The sequence below is a fragment of the Heterodontus francisci genome, unplaced genomic scaffold (genome assembly GCF_036365525.1).
Source record: "Heterodontus francisci isolate sHetFra1 unplaced genomic scaffold, sHetFra1.hap1 HAP1_SCAFFOLD_405, whole genome shotgun sequence".
Classification (NCBI taxonomy): domain Eukaryota; kingdom Metazoa; phylum Chordata; class Chondrichthyes; order Heterodontiformes; family Heterodontidae; genus Heterodontus; species Heterodontus francisci.
In genome coordinates, this window is record NW_027141857.1 from 1,502,648 (window position 1) to 1,525,758 (window position 23,111).

The following is a 23,111-nucleotide window of genomic DNA, read 5'->3' on the forward strand; positions in this document are numbered from 1 at the left end:
GGTGTGGGAGACAGTGAGACAGACAGGAGTGGGTGTGGGAGACAGTGAGACAGACAGGAGTGGGCGTGGCAGACAGTGAGACAGACAGGAGAGGGTGTGGGAGACAGTGAGACAGACAGGAGTGGGCGTGGCAGACAGTGAGACAGACAGGAGTGGGTGTGGGAGACAGTGAGACAGACAGGAGTGGGCGTGGCAGACAGTGAGACAGACAGGAGTGGGCGTGGGAGACAGTGAGACAGACAGGAGAGGATGGGGACAACGAGCATTTGGAGGTGAGATAGCACAGAAAGATGGTAAATGCTGAGAAGTACTCATCATCGGACATCTCAGCTCGGAGGGCTGAATGCCTGGAGGAGATTACAGAGATAGGGAGGGGCGAGGCCATGGAGGGATTTGAAAACAGGGATGAGAATTTTAAAATCAAGGTATTGCTTGACCGGGAGCCACTGTATGTCAGTGAGCACAGGGGTGACAGGGCAATGGGACTTGCTGCCAGTTAAAATACAGGGCAGTGGAACTTTGAATGAACTCAAGATTTCAGACAGTCGAATGTGGGAGACCAACCAGGAGTGTTTTGGAATAATCAAGTCTAGAGGTAACAAAGGCATGAATGAGGGTTTCAGCAACAGATGAGCTGAGGCAGGGGCGAAGTCAGGTGATGCTACAGAGTTGGAAATAGGCAGTCTTAGTGATGGGACAGCTATGTGGTTGAAAGCTCATCTTGAGGTCAAATATGACACCAAGTTTGTGAACAGACTGGTTTAGCCTCAAACAGTTTCCAGAGAGAGAGATGGAATTGGAAATCAGTGTGCACTTTGACACAAGTTCTTTTCTGTTTAACATTCCTGCCACCCTGATCATTACGAGAGCACATCCAGACACATTCCTGCCACTTCACACAATCTCACCTGCCCACAGACACCTATTCAGGAGGGAGTAGTAAGTCAGGAGGGTTTCCGCAGGGTGATACACTGAGCACTAGTGAAAATAAGGAGCTGTAAGTGGAACAGAGTCATTGATCCACAAATCTAGTGAATCAGAATCTGTGGACCCTGGAACCCAGATCACAGGCCCAGGTTATGGAAACTACGAAGGTATGAGGTGCGAGTTGGCTATGACGGATTAAGAAACGTTACTTAAAGGGATGACGGTAGATAGGCAATGGCAAACATTTAAAGAGCACATGGATGAACTGCAACAATTGTTTATCCCTGTCTGGCGCAAAAGTAAAACGGGAAAGGTAGTCAAACCATGGCTAACAAGGGAAATTAAAGATGGCATTAGATCCAAGGAAGAGGCATATAAATTTGCCAGGAAAAACAACAGACCTGAGGATTGGGAGCAGTTTAGAATTCAGCAAAGGAGGGCCAAGGGATTGATTAAGAAGGGGAAAATAGAGTATGAGAGATGACTAAAAGTTTCTATAGTTATGTGAAGAGAAAAAGATTGGTGAAGACAAATATAGGTCCCTTACAGTCAGAAACAGGGGAATTTATTATGGGGAATAAAGAAATGGCTGACCAACTAAATGCATACTTTGGTTCTGTCTTCACAAAGGAGGACACAAATATCATACCAGAAATGTTTAGTGAGAGGGAGGAACTGAAGGAAATCAGTATTAGTAGAGAAATGGTGTTGGGGAAATTGGTGGGATTGAAGGCCGATAAATCCCCAGGGCCTGATGGTCTGCATCCCAGAGTACTTAAGGAAGTGGCCCGAGAAATAGTGGATGCATTGGTGGTCATCTTCCAAGATTCTATAGACTCTGGAACAGGTCCTACAGATTGGAGGGTAGCTAATGTAATCCCACTATTTAAAAAGGGAGGTAGAGAGAAAACAGGGAATTATAGACCAGTCAGCCTGACGTCGGTAGTGAGGAAAATTCTAGAGTCCATTATCAAAGATTTTATAGCAGAACACTTAGAGAACAGTGGTAGAATCAGACAGAGTCAGCATGGATTTACAAAAGGAAAATCATGCTTGACAAATCTACTAGAATTCTTCGAGGATGTAACTAGTAGAGTTGACGAGGGGGAGCCAGTGGATGTGGTTTATTTGGACTTTCAGAAGGCTTTCGACAAAGTCCCACATAAGAGAATAGCGTGTAAAATTAAAGCGCATGGGATTGGGGGTAGTGTATTGCGATGGATAAAAAATTGGTTGGCAGAAAGGAAACAAAGAGTGGGGATAAACGGGTCTTTTTCCGAATGGCAGGCAGTGACTAGTGGGGTACCGCAGGGATCGGTGCTCGGACCCCAGCTATTCACAATATATATTAATGATTTAGTCATAGAGTCACAGAGAGATACAGCACCGAAACAGGCCCTTCGGCCCAACGAGTCCATGCCCACCATCAACCACCCATTTATACTAATCCTACATTCATCCCATTTTTTACCTCACACACCCCACCTTCCCTCAATTCTCCTACCGCCTACCTACACTAGGGGCAATTTACAATGGCCAATTTACCTATCAACCCGCAGGTCTTCGGCTGTGGGAGGAAACCGGAGCACCCAGAGGAAACCCACGCGGTCACAGGGAGAACTTGCAAACTCCGCACAGGCAGTACCCAGAATTGAACCCGAGTCACTGGAGCTGTGAGGCTGCGGTGCCTCATTTAGATGAGGGAACTAAATGTAATATCTCCAAATTTGCAGATGACACAAAACTGGGTGGGAGGGTGAGTTGTGAGGAGGATGCAGAGAGGAGTCAGGGTGATTTGGACAAGTTGAGTGAGTGGGCTAATGCATGGCAGATGCAGTATAATGTGGATAAATGTGAGGTTATCCAATTTGGTAGCAAAAACAGGAAGGCAGATTATCTGAACGGCTATAAACTGAGAGAGGGAAATCTGCAGCGAGACCTGGGTGTTCTCGTACACCAGTCGCTGAAGGTAAGCATGCAGGTGCAACAGACAGCAAAAAAGGCAAATGGTATGTTGGACTTCATAGCGAGAGGATTCAAGTACAGGAGCAGGGATACCTTGCTGCAATTATACAGGGCCTTGGTGAGGCCACACCTGAATATTGTGTGCAGTTTTGGTCTCCTTATCCGAGGAAGGATGTTCTTGCTATAGAGGGAGTGCAGCGAAGGTTTACCAGACTGATTCCTGGGATGGTGGGGCTGACGTATGAGGAGAGATCGAGTCGGTTAGGATTATATTCGCTGGAGTTCAGAAGAGTGAGGGGGGATCTCATAGAAACCTATAAAATTCTAACAGGACTTGACAGGGTAGATGCAGGAAGGATGTTCCCGATGGTGGGGGAGTCCAGAACCAGGGGTCGTAGACTAAGGATACGGGATAAACCTTTCAGGACTGAGATGAGGAGAAATTTCTTCACCCAGAGAGTGGTGAGCCTGTGGAATTCACTACCACAGAAAGCAGTTGAGGCGAAAACATTGTATGTTTTCAAGAAGGAGTTAGATATAGCTCTTGGGTGTAAAAGGATCAAAGGATATGGGGGGAAAGTGGGAACCCGTTACTGAGTTGGATGATTAGCCACAATCATAATGAATGGCAGAGCAGGCTTGAAGGGCCGAATGGCCTACTCCTGCTCCTATTTTCTATGTTTCTATGGAGCATGGATCTCAAAAGCAGGCACTATCAGATAGCTTTCATGCAAATGGATGAATGACAGACAAATGGAAGGAATCTATTACCTACAATGCACCACATTATAGTTAGTGTCCCACTGGCCTGGAGGCTGCAAAAAGCTAAACGTTCTGCTACAGCTGCTCTGAACAGGAGAGGGAGAAATGATTGAATTATTGCATGTCTTTCAAGTCCTCAGGATATCTGAAGTAGTCACTACTGTAATAGGGGCAAATGCAGCAGCAAATGCCCACAGTGTGATAAATGATCAGGTAATCTTCCATAGTGCTTCTGGCCAGGTCACCTTCTTCTACATTTCTCCAAATAGACTCAGCTCGAAACTCACATAGTGGGAACAGAATATGCTAGCTAATCGCAGCAGAGACAAAGTGTTAAGAAGTCATTGTTGGAAGTGATTGGAATTTTAGGCACTTTTTGGTGAATGATGTTCACAGTTTGAACACAGAGAGCTGTGAATTAATTTCTGCCTATTGTCTCCCATCTTTTGGATGAGACATTAAACTGAGACCCTGTCTACCCCCTCAGGTGGACTATAAGATTCCATGACACTACTGGAAGAAGAGGAGGGGAGTTCTCCCCAGTATCCTGGCAAATATTTACCCCTAAATCAACATCACAAAAGCAGATTATCTGGTCATTATCACAATGCTGTTTGTGGGAGCTTGCTGTGCACAAATTGGCTGCTTCATTTCCTACATTACAACAGTGACTGCACTGCATTGGCCGTAAAGCACTTTGGGATGTCCTGTGCTCAGGAAAGGCACTATAGAAATGCAAGGTTGTCATTCTTTTTCTATGTTTTCATGTTCTGGGAGTTGGATGATGACATGGTAAGTGGTAAAAAGGCACGTGGCAGAAAACTTTCTGATGAAAGGTCCCAGACCTGAAACATTAACTCTGCTTCTCTCTCCACAAATGCTGCCGGACCTGCTGAGTATTTCCAGCATTTCTTGTTTTTATTACAGCAGAAAACTTTGTTCGTGTGAGATTTTGTGAGGAGATGGAGAGGGGGAGGAGGCAGCAGGCAGGTGCATTTTGGTTTCATTTGGTGAGGCCACTTATATTTACTGAATGTACTGGTCTATCAGCCATGCCCTTCTTTCTCGGGTTGCTGGCTGTCCTCTCCTTCCCGCACACTCTCCACATGCTGTGTGGACATTCAACCATCACCTGTTCATCTTCATTGCCTTCAACTTCCTGTAGCAAGCTTACCTGGGGGACTGGAGAGGCAGTCTGCGGAGCTGGGAGGAATCGGAACTAGAGAGGGAGAGTATAAATCCAGCCCGTGGCTTGAGGCCCACATACATGGGGGACCGGAGAGACAGTCTGTGGCTGTAAGTCGACGCGCACTGGGCTTGAAGAGTGAAAAAAAACCTAACAGTGACATCATGGGAAAACCATAAGCTGATTGGTTGGTGAGTAACTGCTGTTAGAGTGCCTGTAAATAGTGGTAAAATCAGAAATAAATAGTTCTTTTTTTAAACCCTGAAATAGCTGCCTTATAAGTGGTAAGGTTAGTACTACTAAGGTTTTAGTTGGTGTAATTTATTAGTAATTATTAATTAGAAAGTGCTGCTTGGACAGAGTGTGAAGCTGTGAGTTTGGTGTGTGAGGGAGTTCAGTGACAAGGGGAAGGAGGTGCTACTTTGTCTCTTTCTTTTCTTTCCTGCCTTTTCAGCCTCCACTATTTGGATCTTACTTCGGTACAAGAGAGGAAGATGATTGGCAAGTAACTGTTAAGTTATTCTACTTATTACACTTACTTCACTAACAATAATTAGTTTAGTCATTTGGTAGTTATTTAGTCATTTGGGAGTATAGAACTTGAGCATTGCTGAAAACAGAGACATTTTGTCAAAGCTTTTTGTCTTGCACTCATCTGGTCAATTCACAAGAATACCAATGTAAGGGGAAGCAACAAATTTATACTGTATAAGAGAGTGCTGACTGGTTGGCAAGTGGACGCTGATTGGTAGAGGCGTTGCCATGGAGAATGCACCAGTTTATGGCGACTGACAGTTAACTGCCAAGCTTTGTTTGAAATTTAAACCAGGCAGCTTGAACCAGTGAATGGCTGTCACTTATCTTGTTTACCTGAAACAGGCGCAATTTGTGTACATGTTCTTTCTGTCTGTGAAGAACAGGGCCCTGTGTCTAAATATATGCAGCTTCTAGTACGCACAAATTTTCTCTGTTTTCAACAATAATAATTAGTTTGTAAAGGTTGGCAGGACAGCTCAGCCAAGTGGAATGTACATCCTGAGGTATGTTGGAAGTCATGGACGCACGATGTGTCCTTGACAAACACATCTGCAGGAAGTGTCACCGGCTGCAGAAGCTTGAGCTCCGGGTTTCGGAACTCGAGTGGTGGCTGGAGTCACTGTGGTGCATCCGTGAGGCAGAGAACTACGTGAATAGCATGGTTAAGGAGGTGGTCACACCACAGGTTAAGAATATGCAGGCAGAGAGGGAATCGGTGACTGCCAGACTGTCTAAGAGAACCAGGCAGGTAGTGCAGGAGTCCCCGGAGTCGATCTCTCTTGCTAACCAATTTTCCATTTTGGATACTGGTGAGGGTGATGGTTCCTCAGGGGTGTGCAGCAAGAGCCAAGTCCATGGCACCACAGGTGGCTCAGCTGCACAGGAGGGGAGGGAGAAGAGGGAAAGGCAATTGTGATAGGGGATTCATTAATTAGAGGAATAGACAGGTGTTTCTGCAGCCGCAGACGTGACTCCAGGATGGTATGTTGCCTCCCTGGTGCCAGGGTCAAAGATGTCACAGAGCGGCTGCAGGACATTCTTCTGGGAGAGGATGAACAGCCAGAGGTTGTGGTCCACTTTGGTACCAATGACATAGGTAGGAAGAGGGATGAGATCCTGAAAGCAGATTTTATGGAGTTAGGAAAGTCATTAAAAAGCAAGACCTCAAAACAAGTAATCTCAGGATTACTTCCAGTGCCACGTGCCAGTGAGCATAGGAATAGGAGGATTAAGCGATTTAACATGTGGATGTAAAATTGGTGCAGGAGGGAGGGCATCAGGTTTCTGAGGCATTGGGATCTGTTCTGGAGTACGTGAGACCTGTACAAGATGAATGGGTTGCACATCAGCAGGACCGGGACTAATATCCTTGCTGGGAGATTTGCTAGTGCTGTTGGGGAATGTTTAAACTAAATAGTCAGGGAGTTGGGAACCTGAGAGGGAGCTCAGATTGGAGGGAAGCAAAACTGGTAACAGGAAGGAGAAAAGTAGTAAGCAAAATTAGAAGGCAGACGAGACGAAGGCAAACATCAAACAGGTGCGGAATGAGGAAGAACGTTAAGACAAAGTTAAGGGCAGTCTATTTGAATGCATGCAGCATTCGCAACAAGGTAGATGATTTGAAGGCAGAAATAGAGGGAAATGGGTCTGATTTAATTGCCATTACAGAGACATGGTTACAGGGTGACCAGGACTGGGAACTGAATATTCAAGGATATCCGTCATTTAGGAGGGATAGGCAGAGGGGAAAAGGAGGTGAGGTAGTGCTGTTAATAAGGGACGGGATCAGTACATTAGTGAGAGAGGATCTTAGATCGAAGGAGGAAGATGTAGAATCAGTTTGGGTGGAGCTAAGAAACAGCAAGGGGCAGCAAACATTGGTGGGAGTTGTTTATAGGCCACGTAACTATAGTGGTAATGTTGGGCAAAGTATAAATCAGGAAATTAGAGCTGGATATATCATGGACAATACAGTAATAGTGGGTGAGTTCAATTTGCCTATAGACTGGGTAAACATAATCAGCACTAATGCTCTGGAGGATGAATTCCTGGAGTGTGTATGAGATGGGTTTCTAGCGCAGTATGTTGAAGAACCAACTAGGGATCGGGCTATTTTAGATTTAGTATTATGCAATGAGAAAGGGCTAATTAATAACCTTGCTGTAAAGGAGCCATTAGGAAATAGTGACCAAAATATGACAGAATTTTACATTAAGTTTGAAAGTGATATAGTTAATTCTGAAACTTGGATCCCAAATCTGAACAAAGGAAACTATGAAGGTATGAGGGGCAAGTTGGCAATGGAAGATTGGGAAAATACATGAAAAGATTTGACAGTAGACAGGCAATGGCTAGTATTTAAAGAAGTATTACATGGTCTACAACAAATACACAGTCCTTTAAGAGACAAAAACCCACCAGGAAAGGTGAATCAACTGTGGCTAACAAAAGAAGTTAAGGATTACATTAGGTTAAAGGAAGTGGCTTGTAAGGTGGACAGAAAAAGGGGTAAGCCCGAGGATTGGGAGCAATTTAGAATCCAGCAAAGGAGGACCAAGAAACTGATAAAGAAAGGGAAGAGAGAATATGAATGCAAGCTAGCTCGAAACATAAAGGTGGAATGTAAAAGCTTCTTTCGGTATGTGAAAAGGAAACAATTAGCAAGAACGAATGTGGGTCCATTACAGACAGAGACAGGAGAATATGTGGTGGAGAATGAGAAATGGCGGAGAGACTAAACAATTACTTTGTGTCTGCCTTCATGGAGGAAGACACAGAAAATCTCCCAGAAATACTAGGGAACCAAGGGACTTATAAAAATGAGGAACTGTAAGAAATTAGTATCAATAAAGCGGTAGTACTTGAAAAATTAATTTGATTGAAAGTTGATCGATCTCCTGGACCAGATGAACTACATCCCAGAGTATTGAAGGAGGTGGCTATAGAGATAGTGGATGCATCGGTGGTTATCTTTCAAAATTCTATAGATTCTGGAAGGGTTCCTGCAGACTGGAAAGTAGCAAATGTAACCTCACAATTTAAGAAGGGAGCGAGAGAGAAAACGGAGAACTACAGACCTGTTAGTTTGACGTCAGTAGTTGGGAAAATTTTAGAATCTATTATAAAGGATGAGATAATTGGACACATAAAATAATGATATAATGATTGAGCAGAGTCAACATGGATTTATGAAAGGGAAATAATGTTTGACAAACCTGTTGGCGTTTTTTGAGGATGTTACTTGTAGCAGAGATAAAAGAGAACTAGTGGGTGTGGTGTATTTGGATTTTCAGAAGGCTTTTGTTAAGGTCCCACAGAGGAGGTTAGTAAACAAAATTAGAGCACATGGGATTGGGGGTAATATACTGCAATGGATTGAGAATTGGTTAACAGACAGAAAGCAGAGAGTGGGAATAGATGAGTCATTCTCAGGATGGTAGGCTGTTACTAGTGGGGTACAGCAAGGATCAGTGCTTGGGCCACAGCTGTTCACAAGCTATATCAATGATTTGGATATGGAGAACAGTTCTAACATTCCCAAATTTTCTGATGACACAAAACTAGGTGGGAATGTAAGCTGTGAGGAGGATACAAGGAGGCTTCTAGGGGATTTGGACAGGCTAAGTTGAATGGGCAAGAACATGGCATATGGAATATAATGTGAATAAGTGTGAAGTGATCCACCTTGGTAGAAAAAACAGAAAGGCAGAGTATTTCTTAAATGGAGAGAGGTTGGGAAGTGTTGATTTCCAAAGGGACCTGGGTGTCCTTGTTCATGAGTCACTAAAAGCTAGTCTGCAGGTGCAGCAAACAATTAGGAAGGCAAATGGTATGTTGGCATTCATTACAAGGGGATTTGAATACAGGAGTAAAGATGTCTTGCTGCAATTGTATAGATCCTTGGTGAGACTGCACCTGGAGTATTGTGTACAGTTTTGGTCTCATTATCTAAGGAAGGATATACTTGCCATAGAGGGAGTGCAACAGAGATTCACCAGACTGATCCCTGGGATGGCAGGATTGTCTTATGAGGAGAGATTGCGGAAACTGGGCCTGTATTCTCCAGAGTTTCAAACAATGGGAGGTGATCTCATTGAAACTTACAAAATTCCTACAGGGTGTGACAGGGTAGATGTGGATAGGATGTTTCCCCTGGCTGGTGAGTCTAGAACCAGGGGACACAGTCTCAGAATAAGGGGCAGGCCATTTAAAACTGAGATGAGGAGGAATTTCTTCACTCAGAGGGTGGTGAGTCTGTGGAATTCTCTACCCCAGAGGGCTGTGGAAGCTCAATCATTGAGCATGCTCCAGACAGAAATCGATATGGGGATAGTGGGGAAAAATGGCATAGAGGTAGGTGATCAGCCATGATCTGTTTGAATGGCGGAGCAGGCTCGACAGGCCCAATGGCCTACTCCTGCTCCTATTTCCTATGATCCTAAGCAAATCTTCCCTTGCTGCAATGTTCTGGCTGGGTTGCTTTGCAGGCATCCTCCAAATGTACCTCCCACCTGAAAGAAGACTTGGGAAAGCCTATACTTTGCTGTAAGGCACTTCTCTAATGTGGCATTGGGCATCATGGATTCTGTTGTCCCCTATCTCTGCAGGTACTGTCACTGGTGTAGTAATCCAGAGGCCCAGGCTATTGCTCTGGGGGCATGAGTTCGAATCCCACCACAGCAGATGGTGACATTTGAATTTACATAATAATATCTGGAATTAGAAGTTGGTCTAAAGGTGACCATGAAACCATTGTCGATTGTTATAAAAACCCATCTGGTTCACTAATGTCCTTCAGGGAAGGAAATCTGTCGTCCTTACCTGTTCTGGCCTACAAGTGACTCCAGACCCACAGCAAATTGGTTGTCTCTTAACTGCTGTCTGAAATGGCCGAGCAAACCACTCAGCTCGAGAGCAATTAGGGATGGGCAATAAATGCTGGCCTAGCCAGCGATGCCCACATCCCATGAACGAATAAAAAAATATAAACGATCACCAACCAGCCAACCAGGTACATAGCAGTGAGACACAAGGGCTCTGATTGTAGATTATTGCATGATAAAAATGTAATGGCAGATCACTGAGTAACTACAGGATTTACACTGCACATGAGCTGGATCTTCATAGATAAAAGCATTTCCCCTGTTCATAAAACTGAGGGGATTTTCATTTGCATTATTGAGAATGGTTTGCAGGTCTGGCACTCTGCAGCTGGAGAATATATGCTCTCTCTCTCTCGGTTTCCCTAGTTCTCTTGGGAGGAATACGAATTGCACAGCCTTCTTAAAGAGAGCATCTATCACCTTCCAGGGTAATGATTAGTTAGGAAATGTGGCAAAGGTTACTTGTTGTTGCCTGGAAAAATCCAGTCACAAACAAACCAAGGTAGTTGCCTGGTATAGAAGGTGCTGCTTCCCCAGAGGGGAAGAGACCTAATGGCCTGTGCCCAGCAGTTTACACATTTCCCCAATTGCCTTTGGGGAGGGGGTTGGTGATAGGGGGAAGGGTGGGATGGAGGGAAGGAGGAGGCAGGGGAAGGGGTGGGATGGAGGAGAGGAGGGGGTGTGTGCCGCCTTCAGGATGATGATCTTATTGGTCTGTAGACAGCAGTCTCCCTTTCCTCCCCACCTTCCCCTTCACCATCCTCCCCACTTCTTCACTCCCCCTTCCCTTTCTCACCTTCCCCCTCCTTCTTCTCTCCTCCTTCCTTCTTGCCCCCTCCACCCCTTTCCTCTCCCCCCCCCCACTTGCATCTTACCGTAGCTATATTTTTGTCAAGGTCAGTCATGCGATTTTCAACCGTATTTTTGAACTTCTTCAAAGTATTCACCTCCCGCACCATCTCCTCCATCAAAGACATAACCTGAAACACAGTCAACACTATTAGAAATATCTGTTTCAGAAACAAGATCGCAGGACAAAGACAAAGTGCACATCACAGAATCCCAGGATCACTGGCCACCCCGGGCTTAATTAGAGATCTCAGGCACGGTGGCACCTACAGCTGCTAAATCTGGTCGTGCGGTTCCAGGGTATCAATCCGGATCACTATCGACTGGCTCTGCTGGAAGCTGCATGTATATCAGGTGAGGACAGGCTCGGTGCTCCTGCCTCCACTGTGAGTACCTTGCTGACAAAACTCACCTGGTGAGAGTCAGTGCGTGTGCAACTGTCCCCCAGTGGGAGTCAGTGCGTGTGCAACTGTACCCCAGTGAGAGTCAGTGCGTGTGCAACTGTACCCCAGTGGGAGTCAGTGCGTGTGCAACTGTCCCCCAGTGGGAGTCAGTGCGTGTGCAACTGTCCCCCAGTGGGAGTCAGTGCGTGTGCAACTGTCCCCCAGTGGGAGTCAGTGCGTGTGCAACTGTCCCCCAGTGGGAGTCAGTGCGTGTGCAACTGTCCCCCAGTGGGAGTCAGTGCGTGTGCAACTGTCCCCCAGCGTGAGTCAGTGTGTGTCGAACTGTATCCCAATCAGAGTCAATGTCTGTGGAACCCACATGCCAGTGAGAGTCTGCCTTCAAGAAAAGACAGGGAGAAGGGAATTGAAAAAATACAGAACTGACATAAAGATGAGCCAGTGGATGTAGTATATTTGGATTTTAAAAAAGCATTTATAAGGTGCCACAAAGAAGGCTGTTTCTCAAGGTAACAGCTCCTGGGGTTGGGGGTAATATATTAGCGTGACCAAGCCAGTGAGGCTCACATCCCATTAACCAATTAAAAAGGAATTAGGAGTCCGTGCCACTTTAATACTGCTCAGGAACAATGTTAGGGCTGAAAGTATAATGATGATCTGTGGAATTTTAATGTCAGTCAATTGAAGCAGGAACACTGTCAGTCCTAATACTTGCTTCACTGACTCCTGCTGAACAAGATTAATATCTACTCCGTGGGTGGAAGATGTGGAAATGCAATCGACCGTGTTGTGGCACTAAATGAAACATCAAACGCTCAGTAGCCATTGACCCAAAGCTGCAGTTAGTCAGAACAATGAAACAAGTCTCAACAGCTCAAACTGCTTTGTGCGAAAGCCAATCAGTGAGGCAGATCGACTGACAAACAATTAAAAAAGTACATTTTGTTCACATCGGAACCAGTGATAAACCGACAATATCCATTGTTGTGTTTCTGAACGAGAGACAACAAGCACAAACATGTAATGCAAGGGAAGCCTTTTCCCGAAAGTCCTCAGTGCCTCCGCAGTGAGCATCAACATTATGGCTCCTCACCTCAATAATACAGATCAAATCAACAGCCACAGCACAGGTGGGAAATTACTACCATAACCCCTAAAGGCTAAAATATTCGTTCAGGGTCTGGACGCCACTAAACCCTAGAGTATTGCCCTAACCCATCCTGCAAAGTCCTCCTCATTAACAAATGGGACTTGTGCCAAAGTTGGGAGAGCTATCCTGCAGACTAGTCATATTAACCGAATAATACCTTAAAACCACTGAAGCAGAGGGTAGCAAGGGCACAGAATATACTCTGAGTGCGGGACTTTTTCAATGTCTATCAGCAAGAGTGGCTTGGTAGCATCACTATTGACTGAGCTGGTTTAGCCCTGAAGGATATATCTGCCAGACTGGGCCTGCAGCAGGTGGTGAGAGAAGGAACACAAGGGAAAACACTACTTGACCTCATCCTCACCAATCTATCGGTCCATGACAGTACAGGGAGGAGTGGGGGCGACTGTTTGAGGGTAAATCAACATCTGACATGTGGGAGTCTTTCAAACGTCAGTTGATTAGAATCCAGGACCAGCATGTTCCTGTGAGGAAGACGGATAAGTTTGAGATTTTTGTATCATCGTTAGCCGCAGGTGAGATACCGGAAGACTGGAGGATAGCTAATGTTGTGCCTTTATTTAAGAAGGGCAGCAGGGATAAGCCAGGGAACTACAGGCCGGTGAGCCTTACATCAGTGGTGGGAAAGATATTGGAAGGAATTCTGAGACACAGGATTTATATGCATCTGGAAAGGCATGGTCCGATGAGGGATAGTCAGCATGGCTTTGTGCGTGGGAAATCATGTCTCACGAGTTTGATTGAGTTTTTCGAGGAGGTGACCAAGAGGATTGACGAGGGCAGGGCGATGGACGTTGTCTACATGGACTTTAGCAAGGTCTTTGACAAGGTCCCACATGGTAGGCTGGCCCAGAAGGTTCAAACACATGGGATCCAGCATGAGTTAGAAAATTGGATACAAAATTGGTTTGGTGATAGGAAGCAGAGGGTGGTAGTGGAGGGTTGTTTTTCAGATTGGAGGCCGGTGACCAGTGGTGTGCCGCAGGGATCGGTGCTGGGCCCTCTGTTGTTTGTCATATATATTAATGACTTGGATGTGAATGTAAGGGGCATGATTAGTAAGTTTGCAGATGACACCAAAATTGGTGGTATAATGGACAGTGAAGAAGATTGTCTAAGGTTACAACAGGATATAGATCAACTGGGAAAGTGGGCAAGGGATTGGCAAATGGAATTTAATGCAGACAAGTGTGAAGTGATGCATTTTGGGAAGTTAAACCAGGACAGGACATATACAGTGAATGGCAGGGCCCTGGGGAGTGTTCTTGAGCAGAGAGACCTTGGGGGTGCAAGTACATAGTTCCCTGAAAGTGGCAACACAGGTAGACAGGGTGGTGAAGAAGGCGTATGGCATGCTTGCCTTCATCGGCCGAGGCATTGAGTACAAGAGTTGGGACTTCATGTTACAGTTGTACGTAACGTTGGTTAGGCCGCATTTGGAGTACTGTGTGCAGTTCTGGTCGCCGCACTACAGGAAAGATGTGATTAAGCTAGAGAGGGTGCAGAAAAGATTCACAAGGATGTTGCCTGGTTTGGAGGGCTTGAGTTATAAAGAGGGATTGGATAGGCTGGGTCTGTTTTCCCTGGAGCGAAGGAGGCTGAGAGGGGACATGATAGAGGTATATAAAATTATGAGAGGCATAGATAGGGTAGATAGCCAGAGTCTGTTTCACTTGGTAGGGGTGAGTAAAACTAGAGGGCATAGATTTAAGGTGAGAGGGAGGAGGTTTAAAGGGGATCAAAGGGGTAAGTTTTTCACACAAAGAATAGTGGGTATCTGGAATGAGCTGCCAGAGGAGGTGGTGGAGGCAGGAACAGTAGCAACATTTAAGAGGCATCAGGACAGGTACTTGAATGAGCAAGGCGTAGAGGGATATGGAATTAATGCAGGCAGGTGGGATTAGTATAGATAGGCATTATGGTCGGCATGGACGCGGTGGGCCGAAGGGCCTGTTTCTATGCTGTACGACTCCATGACTTCAGCCAATTCAATTCACTCCAAGTGATATCAACAAATGGCTGAAGGCACTGGATATTGCGAAGGTTATGGGCCCTGACAACATTCTAGCAATAGTATTGAAGACTTGTGCTCCAGAACTTCCCACACCTCTAGCCAAGCTGTTCCAGTACTGCTGCATTAGTGGCATCCACCCAGCAATGTGGAAAATTGCCCAGGTATGTGCTGTGCACAAAAAGCAAGATAAATCCAATCTGGCCAATTACTGCACCTCTTTTGTCCCCAAGGACAAAAGAGCTCAGCTCAAGAAGAGTGACTGCCCTTGACTTCAAGGCAGCATTTGACCAAGTGTGGCATCAAGGAGCAGCCCAAGTCAAATTGAAGTCATTGGGATTCGGGGAAAACTCTCCACTGGTTGGAGTCATACCTGACACAAAGGAAGATGGTTGTGGTTTTTGGAGCCCAAACATCACAGTCCCAGGACACTGCCGAAGGAATTCCTCAGAGTAATGTCATAGGCCCAACCATCTTCAGCTGCTCCATCATAAGGTCAGAAGTGGGGATGTTGCTGATGATTGTACAATGTCTAGTTTTCTTTTATTCCTTCCTGGGATGTGAAAGTCATTGGCCAGGCCAGCATTTATTGTTCATCCTGAATTGCCCTTGAGAAGTTGGTCGTGAGCTGCCTTCTTGAACCACTTGGGCGGCACAGTGGCGCAGTGGTTAGCACCGCAGCCTCACAGCTCCAGCGACCCGGGTTCAGTTCTGGGTACTGCGTGTGCAGAATTTGCAAGTTCTCCGTGACTGCGCGGGTTTCCTTCGGGTGCTCCAGTTTCCTCCCACATGCCAAAGACTTGCGGGTTGATAGTTAAATTGGCCATTGTAAAAATTGCCCCTAGCGTAAGTAGGTGGTAGCAGAATTGAGGGAAGGTGGGGATGTGAGTGGGAAAAAATGGAATTAATGTAGGATTAGTATAAATGGGTGGTTGATGGTCGGCACAGACTCATTGGGTCAAAAGGCCTGTTTCGGCGCTGTATCTCTCTCTGACACTGCAGTCCATGTGGGGTGGGTACATCTACAGTGCTGCTAGGAAGGGAGTTGCAGTGAAGGAATGGTGATATAGTTCCAAGTCAGGATGATGTGTGACTTGGAGGGGAACTTGCAAGTGGTGATGTTCCCATGCATCTGCTGCCCTTGTCCTTCTAGGTGGTAGAGGTCGTGGGTTTGGAAGGCGCTGTTGAAGGTGCATTGCTGCAGTGCATCTTGTAGATGGTACACACTGCTGCCATTGTGCATCAGTGGTGGAGGGAGTGAATGTTTGTGGATGGGGTGCCAATCAAGCGGGCTGCTTTGTCCTGGATGGTGTCGAGCTTCTTGAGTGTTGTTGCAGCTGCACCCATCCAGGCAAGTGGTGAGTATTCCATCACACTCCTGACTTGTGCCTTGTAGATGGTGGACAGGCTTTGGGGAGTCAGGAGGTGAGTTACTTGCCACAGGATTCCTAGCTTCTGACCTGTTCTTGTAGCCACGGTATTTATATGGCTACTCCAGTTCAGTTTCTGGTCAATGGTAGCCCCTAGGATGTTGATAGTGGGGGATTCAGCGATGGTAATGTTGTTGAATGTCAAGGGGAGATGGTTAGATTCTCTCTTGTTGGAGATGGTCATTGCCTGGCACTTGTGTGGCACGAATGTTACTTGTCACTTATCAGCCCAAGCCTGGATATTTCCCAGGTCTTGCTGCATTTCTACACGGACTGCTTCAGTATCTGAGGAGTCGTGAATGGTGCTGAACATTGTGCAATCATAGAGTTGTCCAGCATAGAAACAGGCCCTTCGGCTCCTCCTAGGATACACCTGGTCAGGCCCTGGGGATTTATCCACCTTAATGCGCTTCAAGACCTCCAACACCACCTCCTTTGTAATGTTGATATGCTCCAGGATATTGCTGTTCCCTCCCTTGAACTCACTAGCTTCCATGACCTTCTCCACGATAAATACAGACGAGAAGTATTCATTTCAGACCTCGCCCATTTCCCGTGGCTCCACACATTGATTGCCACACTGATCCTTAAGGGGACCTACTCTCTCCCTCGCTACCCTTTTACTCTTCATATACTTATAGAATCTTTTAGGATTCTCCTTTATCTTATCTGCCAGGGAAATCTCATGGCCCCTTTTCGCCCTCCTAATTTCCTTCTTAAGTGTAGTCCTACATCCCCTGTACTCCTCGAGGGACTCGCTCGATCCCAGCTGCCTATACCTGACATATGCCTCCTTCTTTGTCCTGACCAGACCCTCAATATCCCTCGTCAACCAAGGTTCCCTAAACTTGCCAGCCTTGTCCTTCAATCTAACAGGAACATGCCGGCCCTGAACTCTTCCTATCTCACTTTTAAAAGCATCATCAGCGAACATCCCCACTTCTGACCTTATGATTGAAAGAAGGTCATTGATGAAGCAGCTGAAGATGGTTGGGCCGAGGACACTACTCTGAGGAACTCCTGCAGTGATGTCGTGGAGCTGAGATGATTGACCTCCAACAATCACAACCATCTTCCTTTGCGCTAGGTATGACTCCAATCAGTGGAGAGTTTTCCCCCTGATTTCCATTGACTCCAGTTTTGCTAGGGCTCCTTGTTGCCGTACTCGGTCAAATGCTGACTTGATGTCAAGAGTCACTGTCACTGTTGCTTGGTCAAAATCCTGGAACTCCCTTCCTAACAGCACTGTGGGTGTACCTACCCCACATGGATTGCAGCAGCTCAAGAAGGCAGCTCACCTCCATTTTCTCAAGGGCAATTAGGGATGGGCAATAAATGCTGTCCTAGCCAATGATGCTTTCTTGAACTGCTGCAGTGCATGTGGGGTAGGTACACCCACAGTGCTGTTAGGAAGGGAGTTCCAGGATTTTGACCCTGTGACAGTGAAGGAACGGCGATATAGTTCCAAGTCAGGATGGTGTTTGGCTTGGAGGGGAACTTGCAGGTGGTGGTGTTCCCATGCATCTGCTGCCCTTGTCCTTCTAGGTAGTAGAGTTTGTGGGTTTGGAAAGTGCTATCAAAGGAGGCTTGGTGCGTTGCTGCAGTGCATCTTGTAGATGGTACACACTGCTGCCACTGTGCGTCAGTGGTGGAGGGAGGGAGTGCTTAAGGTGATGGATGAGGAGCCGATCAAGTGGGTCGCTTTGTCCTGAATGCTGCTGGAAACGCACTGTTCCAGGCAAGTGGAGAGTATTCCATCACACTCCTGACTTGTGCCTTGTAGATGGTGGACAGGCTTTGGAGAGTCAGGAGGTGAGTTACTCACCACACAATTCCCAGCCTCTGACCTGGCTACTCCAGTTCAGTTTCTGGTCAATGGTAAGCCCCAGGATGTTGATAGTGGGGAATTCAGTGATCGTAATGCCACTGAATGTCATGGGGAGATGGTTAGATTCTCTTATTGGAGATCATCATTCTGCAGCCCAAATGTTACTTGCTGCTCATCAGCAAAAGCCTGAATGTTGTCCAGGTCTTGCTGCATATGGACATGGACTGTTTCAGTATCTGTAGAGTTGCGTATGAGATACGAACATATGAGTTAGGCAGAAGTAGGCCATTCGGCCCTAATAGATAGGGAGGGGTGAGGCCATGGATGAATTTGAAAACAAGGGTGAGAATTTTAAAATTGAGGCTTTGCTGGATCAGGAACCAAAGCAGGCCTGCACCACAGGAGTGACGAGTGAACAGAACTAGCAAATTTAGATATGGGCAACAGAGTTTTGGGTGAACTGACGATTATAGAGGGTACAAGGTGGGAGGCCAGCCAGGAGAGCACTGCAATAGTCAAATCTGGAGGTAACAAAGGCATGGATCAGGGTTTCAGCAGATGAGACAGGAGCAGAGTCGGGCAATATTACGGAGGTGGAAATAGGTGGTCTTAGTGATGGTGTGAATATGTGGTCAGAAGCTCATCACAAGGTCAAACAAAGACAAACAGTTTGGTTTAACCTCAAACAGTGGTCAGGGAGAGGGATGGAGTCGGTGGCTAGGGAACAGAATTTGTGGTGGGGTCCAAAGACGGTTGCTCCCCTCTTACCAATATTTAACTGAGGAAATTTCTACTTATCCACATATCAGACAAAAAACGTGACAAATCAGAAGCGGTGGAGGGGTAGAAAGAGGTGCTGCTGAGGTAGAGCTGGGTGTCATCAGCATACATGTGGAACCTGACGCTGTGCTTTTGGATGATGTCGCTGAGGATCAGCATGTAGATGAGAAACAGGATGGGACCAAAGATAGATCCTTGGGAGACACTTGAGGTAAGAGTGCAGGAGCAGGAAGAGAACCATTGCAGGTGATTCTCTGGCTACAACTGAACAGATATAAATGGAACCAGGTAAGGGCAGTCCCACTCGGCTGGACAACAGAACCAGGTAAGGGCAGTACTGGTTCACAGCCACATCTCCTTCCCCAGTGACTGTCTCCGGCTCCGACTTATTCCGCGTGGATTCCAACTGCAGTTTCACCCATCATGCTTTGAAACCACCCAGGGATCACAGGTATCTCCGAGAAATACAACGTTCCTCGGACTGCTACTCTCGCCGCATCCCGAGATCCACACTCAGTGCTATGCGCCGCCACATGCACACACTGGACCTCTCTCCAGCAGCACCGCCTCACCTTATCTCAAAGCTGTTCTACTCCGCAGTTTCATTTCATCTTTCGTCTCATCCGCAGGTTTGCACTTGCTGCTGTTCAGTGCATTAACACCTAATCTGTACTAATGCTTTGTCTTTCAACACACCATTAACATATTGTTTGCCTTTGCTCCATGAGCTTTTGGTCAGCTATGTGGCCTTGTCCAATCTACACCTTCTCCTTTGTTATCTCTTGCCCCATCCCCACCTCACTTGCTTATAACCTGTGACTTTTCTAACATTTGTCAGTTCCGAAGAAGGGTCACTGACCCGAAACGTTAACTCTGCTTCTCTTTCCACAGATGCTGCCAGACCTGCTGAGTGGTTCCAGCATTTCTTGTTTTTATTTAAGGGCCATACTGGACCTGGTATTGGGGAATGAGCCCGGCCAGGTGGTCAAAGTTTCAGTAGGGGATCATTTTGGGAGCAGTGACCATAATTCCATAAGTTTTAAGGTACTTGTGGATAAGGATAAGAGTAGTCCTCGGGTGAAGGTGCTAAATTGGGGGAAGGCTAATTATAACAATATTAGGCAGGAACTGAAGAATTTAGATTGGGGGCGGCTGTTTGAGGGTAAATCAACATCTGACATGTGGGAGTCTTTCAAATGTCAGTTGATGAGAATCCAGGACCAGCATGTTCCTGTGAGGAAGAAGGATAAGTTTGGCAAGTTTCAGGAAGCTTGGATAACACGGGATATTGTGAGCCTCGACAAAAAGAAAAAGGAAGCATTCGTAAGGGCTGGAAGGCTAGGAACAGACGAATCCCTTGAGGAATATAAACACAGTCGGAAGGAATTTAAGCAAGGAGTTAGGAGGGCTAAAAGGGGTCATGAAAAGTCATTAGCAAACAGGATTAAGGAAAATCCCAAGGCTTTTTATACGTATATAAAGAGCAAGAGGGTAACTAGGGAAAGGGTTGGCCCACTCAAGGACAGAGAAGGGAATCTATGTGTGGAGCCAGAGGAAATGGGTGAGGTACTAAATGAGTACTTTGCATCAGTATTCACCAAAGAGAAGGACTTGGTGGATGATGAGTCTAGGGAAGGGAGTGTAGATAGTCTCAGTCATCTCATTATCAAAAAGGAGGTGTTGGGTGTCTTGCAAAGCATTAAGGTAGATAAGTGCCTAGGGCCTGATGGGATCTACCCCAGAATAATGAGGGAGGCAAGGGAAGAAATTGCTGGGGCCTTGACAGAAATCTTTGTATCCTCATTGGCTACAGGTGAGGTCCCAGAGGACTGGAGAATAGCCAATGTTGTTCCTTTGTTTAAGAAGGGTAGCAAGGATAATCCAGGAAATTATACGCCGGTGAGCCTTACATCAGTGGTAGGGAAATTATTAGAGAGGATTCTTCGGGACAGGATTTACTCCCATTTGGAAACAAATGGACTTATTAGCAAGAGGCAGCATGGTTTTGTGAAGGGAAGGTCATGTCTCACTAATTTGATTGAGTTTTTTGAGGAAGTGACGAAGATGATTGACGAAGGAAGGGCAGTGGATGTTGTCTGTATGGACTTCAGTAAAGCCTTTGACAAGGTCCCTCATGGCAGACTGGTACAAAAGGTGAAGTCACACAGGATCAGAGATGAGCTGGCAAGATGGATCAGTGATAGGACCTTTGCTGTTTGTAGTATATATAAATGATTTGGAGGAAAATGTAACTGGTCTGATTAGTAAGTTTGCGGACGACACAAAGGTTGGTGGAGTTGCGGATAGTGTTGAGGATTGTCAGAGGATACAGCAGGATATAGATCGGTTGGAGACTTGGGCGGAGAAATGGCAGATGGAGTTTAATCCGGACAAATGTGAGGTAATGCATTTTGGAAGGTCTAATGCAGGTGGGAAGTATACAGTAAATGGCAGAACCCTTAGGAGTATTGACAGGCAGAGAGATCTGGGCGTACAGATCCACAGGTCACTGAAAGTGGCAACGCAGGTGGATAAGGTAGTCAAGAAGGCATACGGCATGCTTGCCTTCATCAGTTGGGGCATAGAGTATAAAAATTGGCAAGTCAGGCTGCAGCTGTACAGAACTTTAGTTCGGCCACACAGAATATTGCGTGCAATTTTGGTCGCCGCACTACCAGAAGGACGTGGAGGCTTTGGAGAGGGTACAGAGGAGGTTTACCAGGATGTTGCCTGGTCTGGAGGGCATTAGCTATGAGCAGAGGTTGGATAAACTCGGATTGTTTTCACTGGAACGACGGAGGTGGAGGGGTGACATGATAGAGGTTTACAAAGTTATAAGCGGCATGGACAGAGTGGATAGTCAGAAGCTTTTTCCCAGGGTGGAAGAGTCAGTTACTAGGGGACATAGGTTTAAGGTGAGAGGGGCAAAGTTTGGAGGAGATGTACGAGGCAAGTTCTTTACACAGAGAGTGGTGAGTTCCTGGAACTTGCTGTCGGGGGAGGTGGTGGAAGCAGGTACGATAGCGACCTTTAAGAGGCATCTTGACAAATACATGAATAGGATGGGAATAGAGGGATACGGTCCCCGGAAGTGCAGAAGGTTTTAGATTAGGCAGGCACCAAGATCGGCGCAGGCTTGGAGGGCTGAATGGCCTGTTCCTGTGCTGTACTGTTCTTTGTTCACTCGGCTGGACAACAGAACCAGGTAAAGGCAGTCCCACTCAGCTGGACAACAGAACCAGGTAAAGGCAGTCCCACTCAGCTGGACAACAGAACCAGGTAAAGGCAGTCCCACTCAGCTGGACAACAGAACCAGGTAAGGGCAGTCCCACTCGGCTGGACAACAGAGGAGGTGTTGGAGGAGGATGGTGTGGTCAACTGTGTCAAAGGCTACAGGCCAGTTGTAAAGGATGAGGACAGATAATTTAGCATGGTCACAGTCACTTAGGATGTCATTTATGACTTTGATAAGGGCCCTTTCAGTGCTGTTGCTAGGTGGGAAACCCGATAGGAGAAGTTCAAAGATGGAATTGTGGGAAATATGGGCAGGAGGTGCAGCAAGTTCAAGGACTTTGGAAAGGAAAGGGAGGTTGGAGATGGGGCAGTAGTTTGCCTGGACAGAGGGGTCATGGATGGAATTTTTGCACAGCGAGGTGATGATGGCAGATTGGAAGGGAAAGGTTACAGTATTTGAGGAGGTATATAGACAGGAACACCAACAGTGGAACTGCCAGGCTCAAAATCATTCTTGGATCATGGATTAGCCAGAACTAATCAAGGTGATGAGTAATTTGGAGAGTTAACAGCAGCATCCATAACTTCAGAAAGAACTGATATAAGGATAATAGGGCAGAATTTGAACGCATGATAGAAGTCATCTTTCTTAGCGGTAGTGTGAACAGGAGCAAATTTACAGAGGAATGTGGACTAGGAATAAAAGAGACTGAAAATAAAATAGAGGGGTGAAGTCGGAGCCACAGTCCTCAGTTCATGGCCTCACAGAGTTGGTGAGGTCTAAATCAGAATGCTGTGTGTGCGTGTGGGGGAGGGGACCCAGTATCACCGGCCACTGTTTGGTTTCTTTATATTGAGGACATTAGCAACACAACCAAAAGAGAAGATGGGGTAAATCAGGAAGTAGTGATCAGGTGACACCAAGATTTGATTTTAAACTACAAGAGAAAGGAGCTGAAGTACAAAATTCCATAGTGTTGAGGTCCCCGAAGAATCTTTTAGAGTGAAAGATGGTGTAGACTCCTGATTTCATCACTGGGAAGATGCAGGACAAGATTGAGCATTCATTTTTATATCAGTGGAATTTTTAGGCTCAATCTTGCTGTACCAATGAAACTTTCCTGTGTACCTGTCCAGTATTAATTCC

General features: G+C 46.2%; 1 protein-coding gene across 4 annotated transcripts in view; it reads right to left on the reverse strand.

Annotated features, from left to right (window-relative positions):
- The window catches only part of LOC137365575 (glutamine-rich protein 2-like), a 236,765-nt gene that overhangs the window by 205,238 nt on the left and 8,416 nt on the right, over positions 1 to 23,111 (reverse strand). For all 4 annotated transcript variants that reach the window (XM_068027956.1, XM_068027955.1, XM_068027954.1 and 1 more), the window contains exon 2: positions 11,136 to 11,240. In XM_068027956.1, the coding sequence (XP_067884057.1) occupies positions 11,136 to 11,240 (105 nt within the window). The remainder of the gene's footprint in view (positions 1 to 11,135; positions 11,241 to 23,111) is intronic.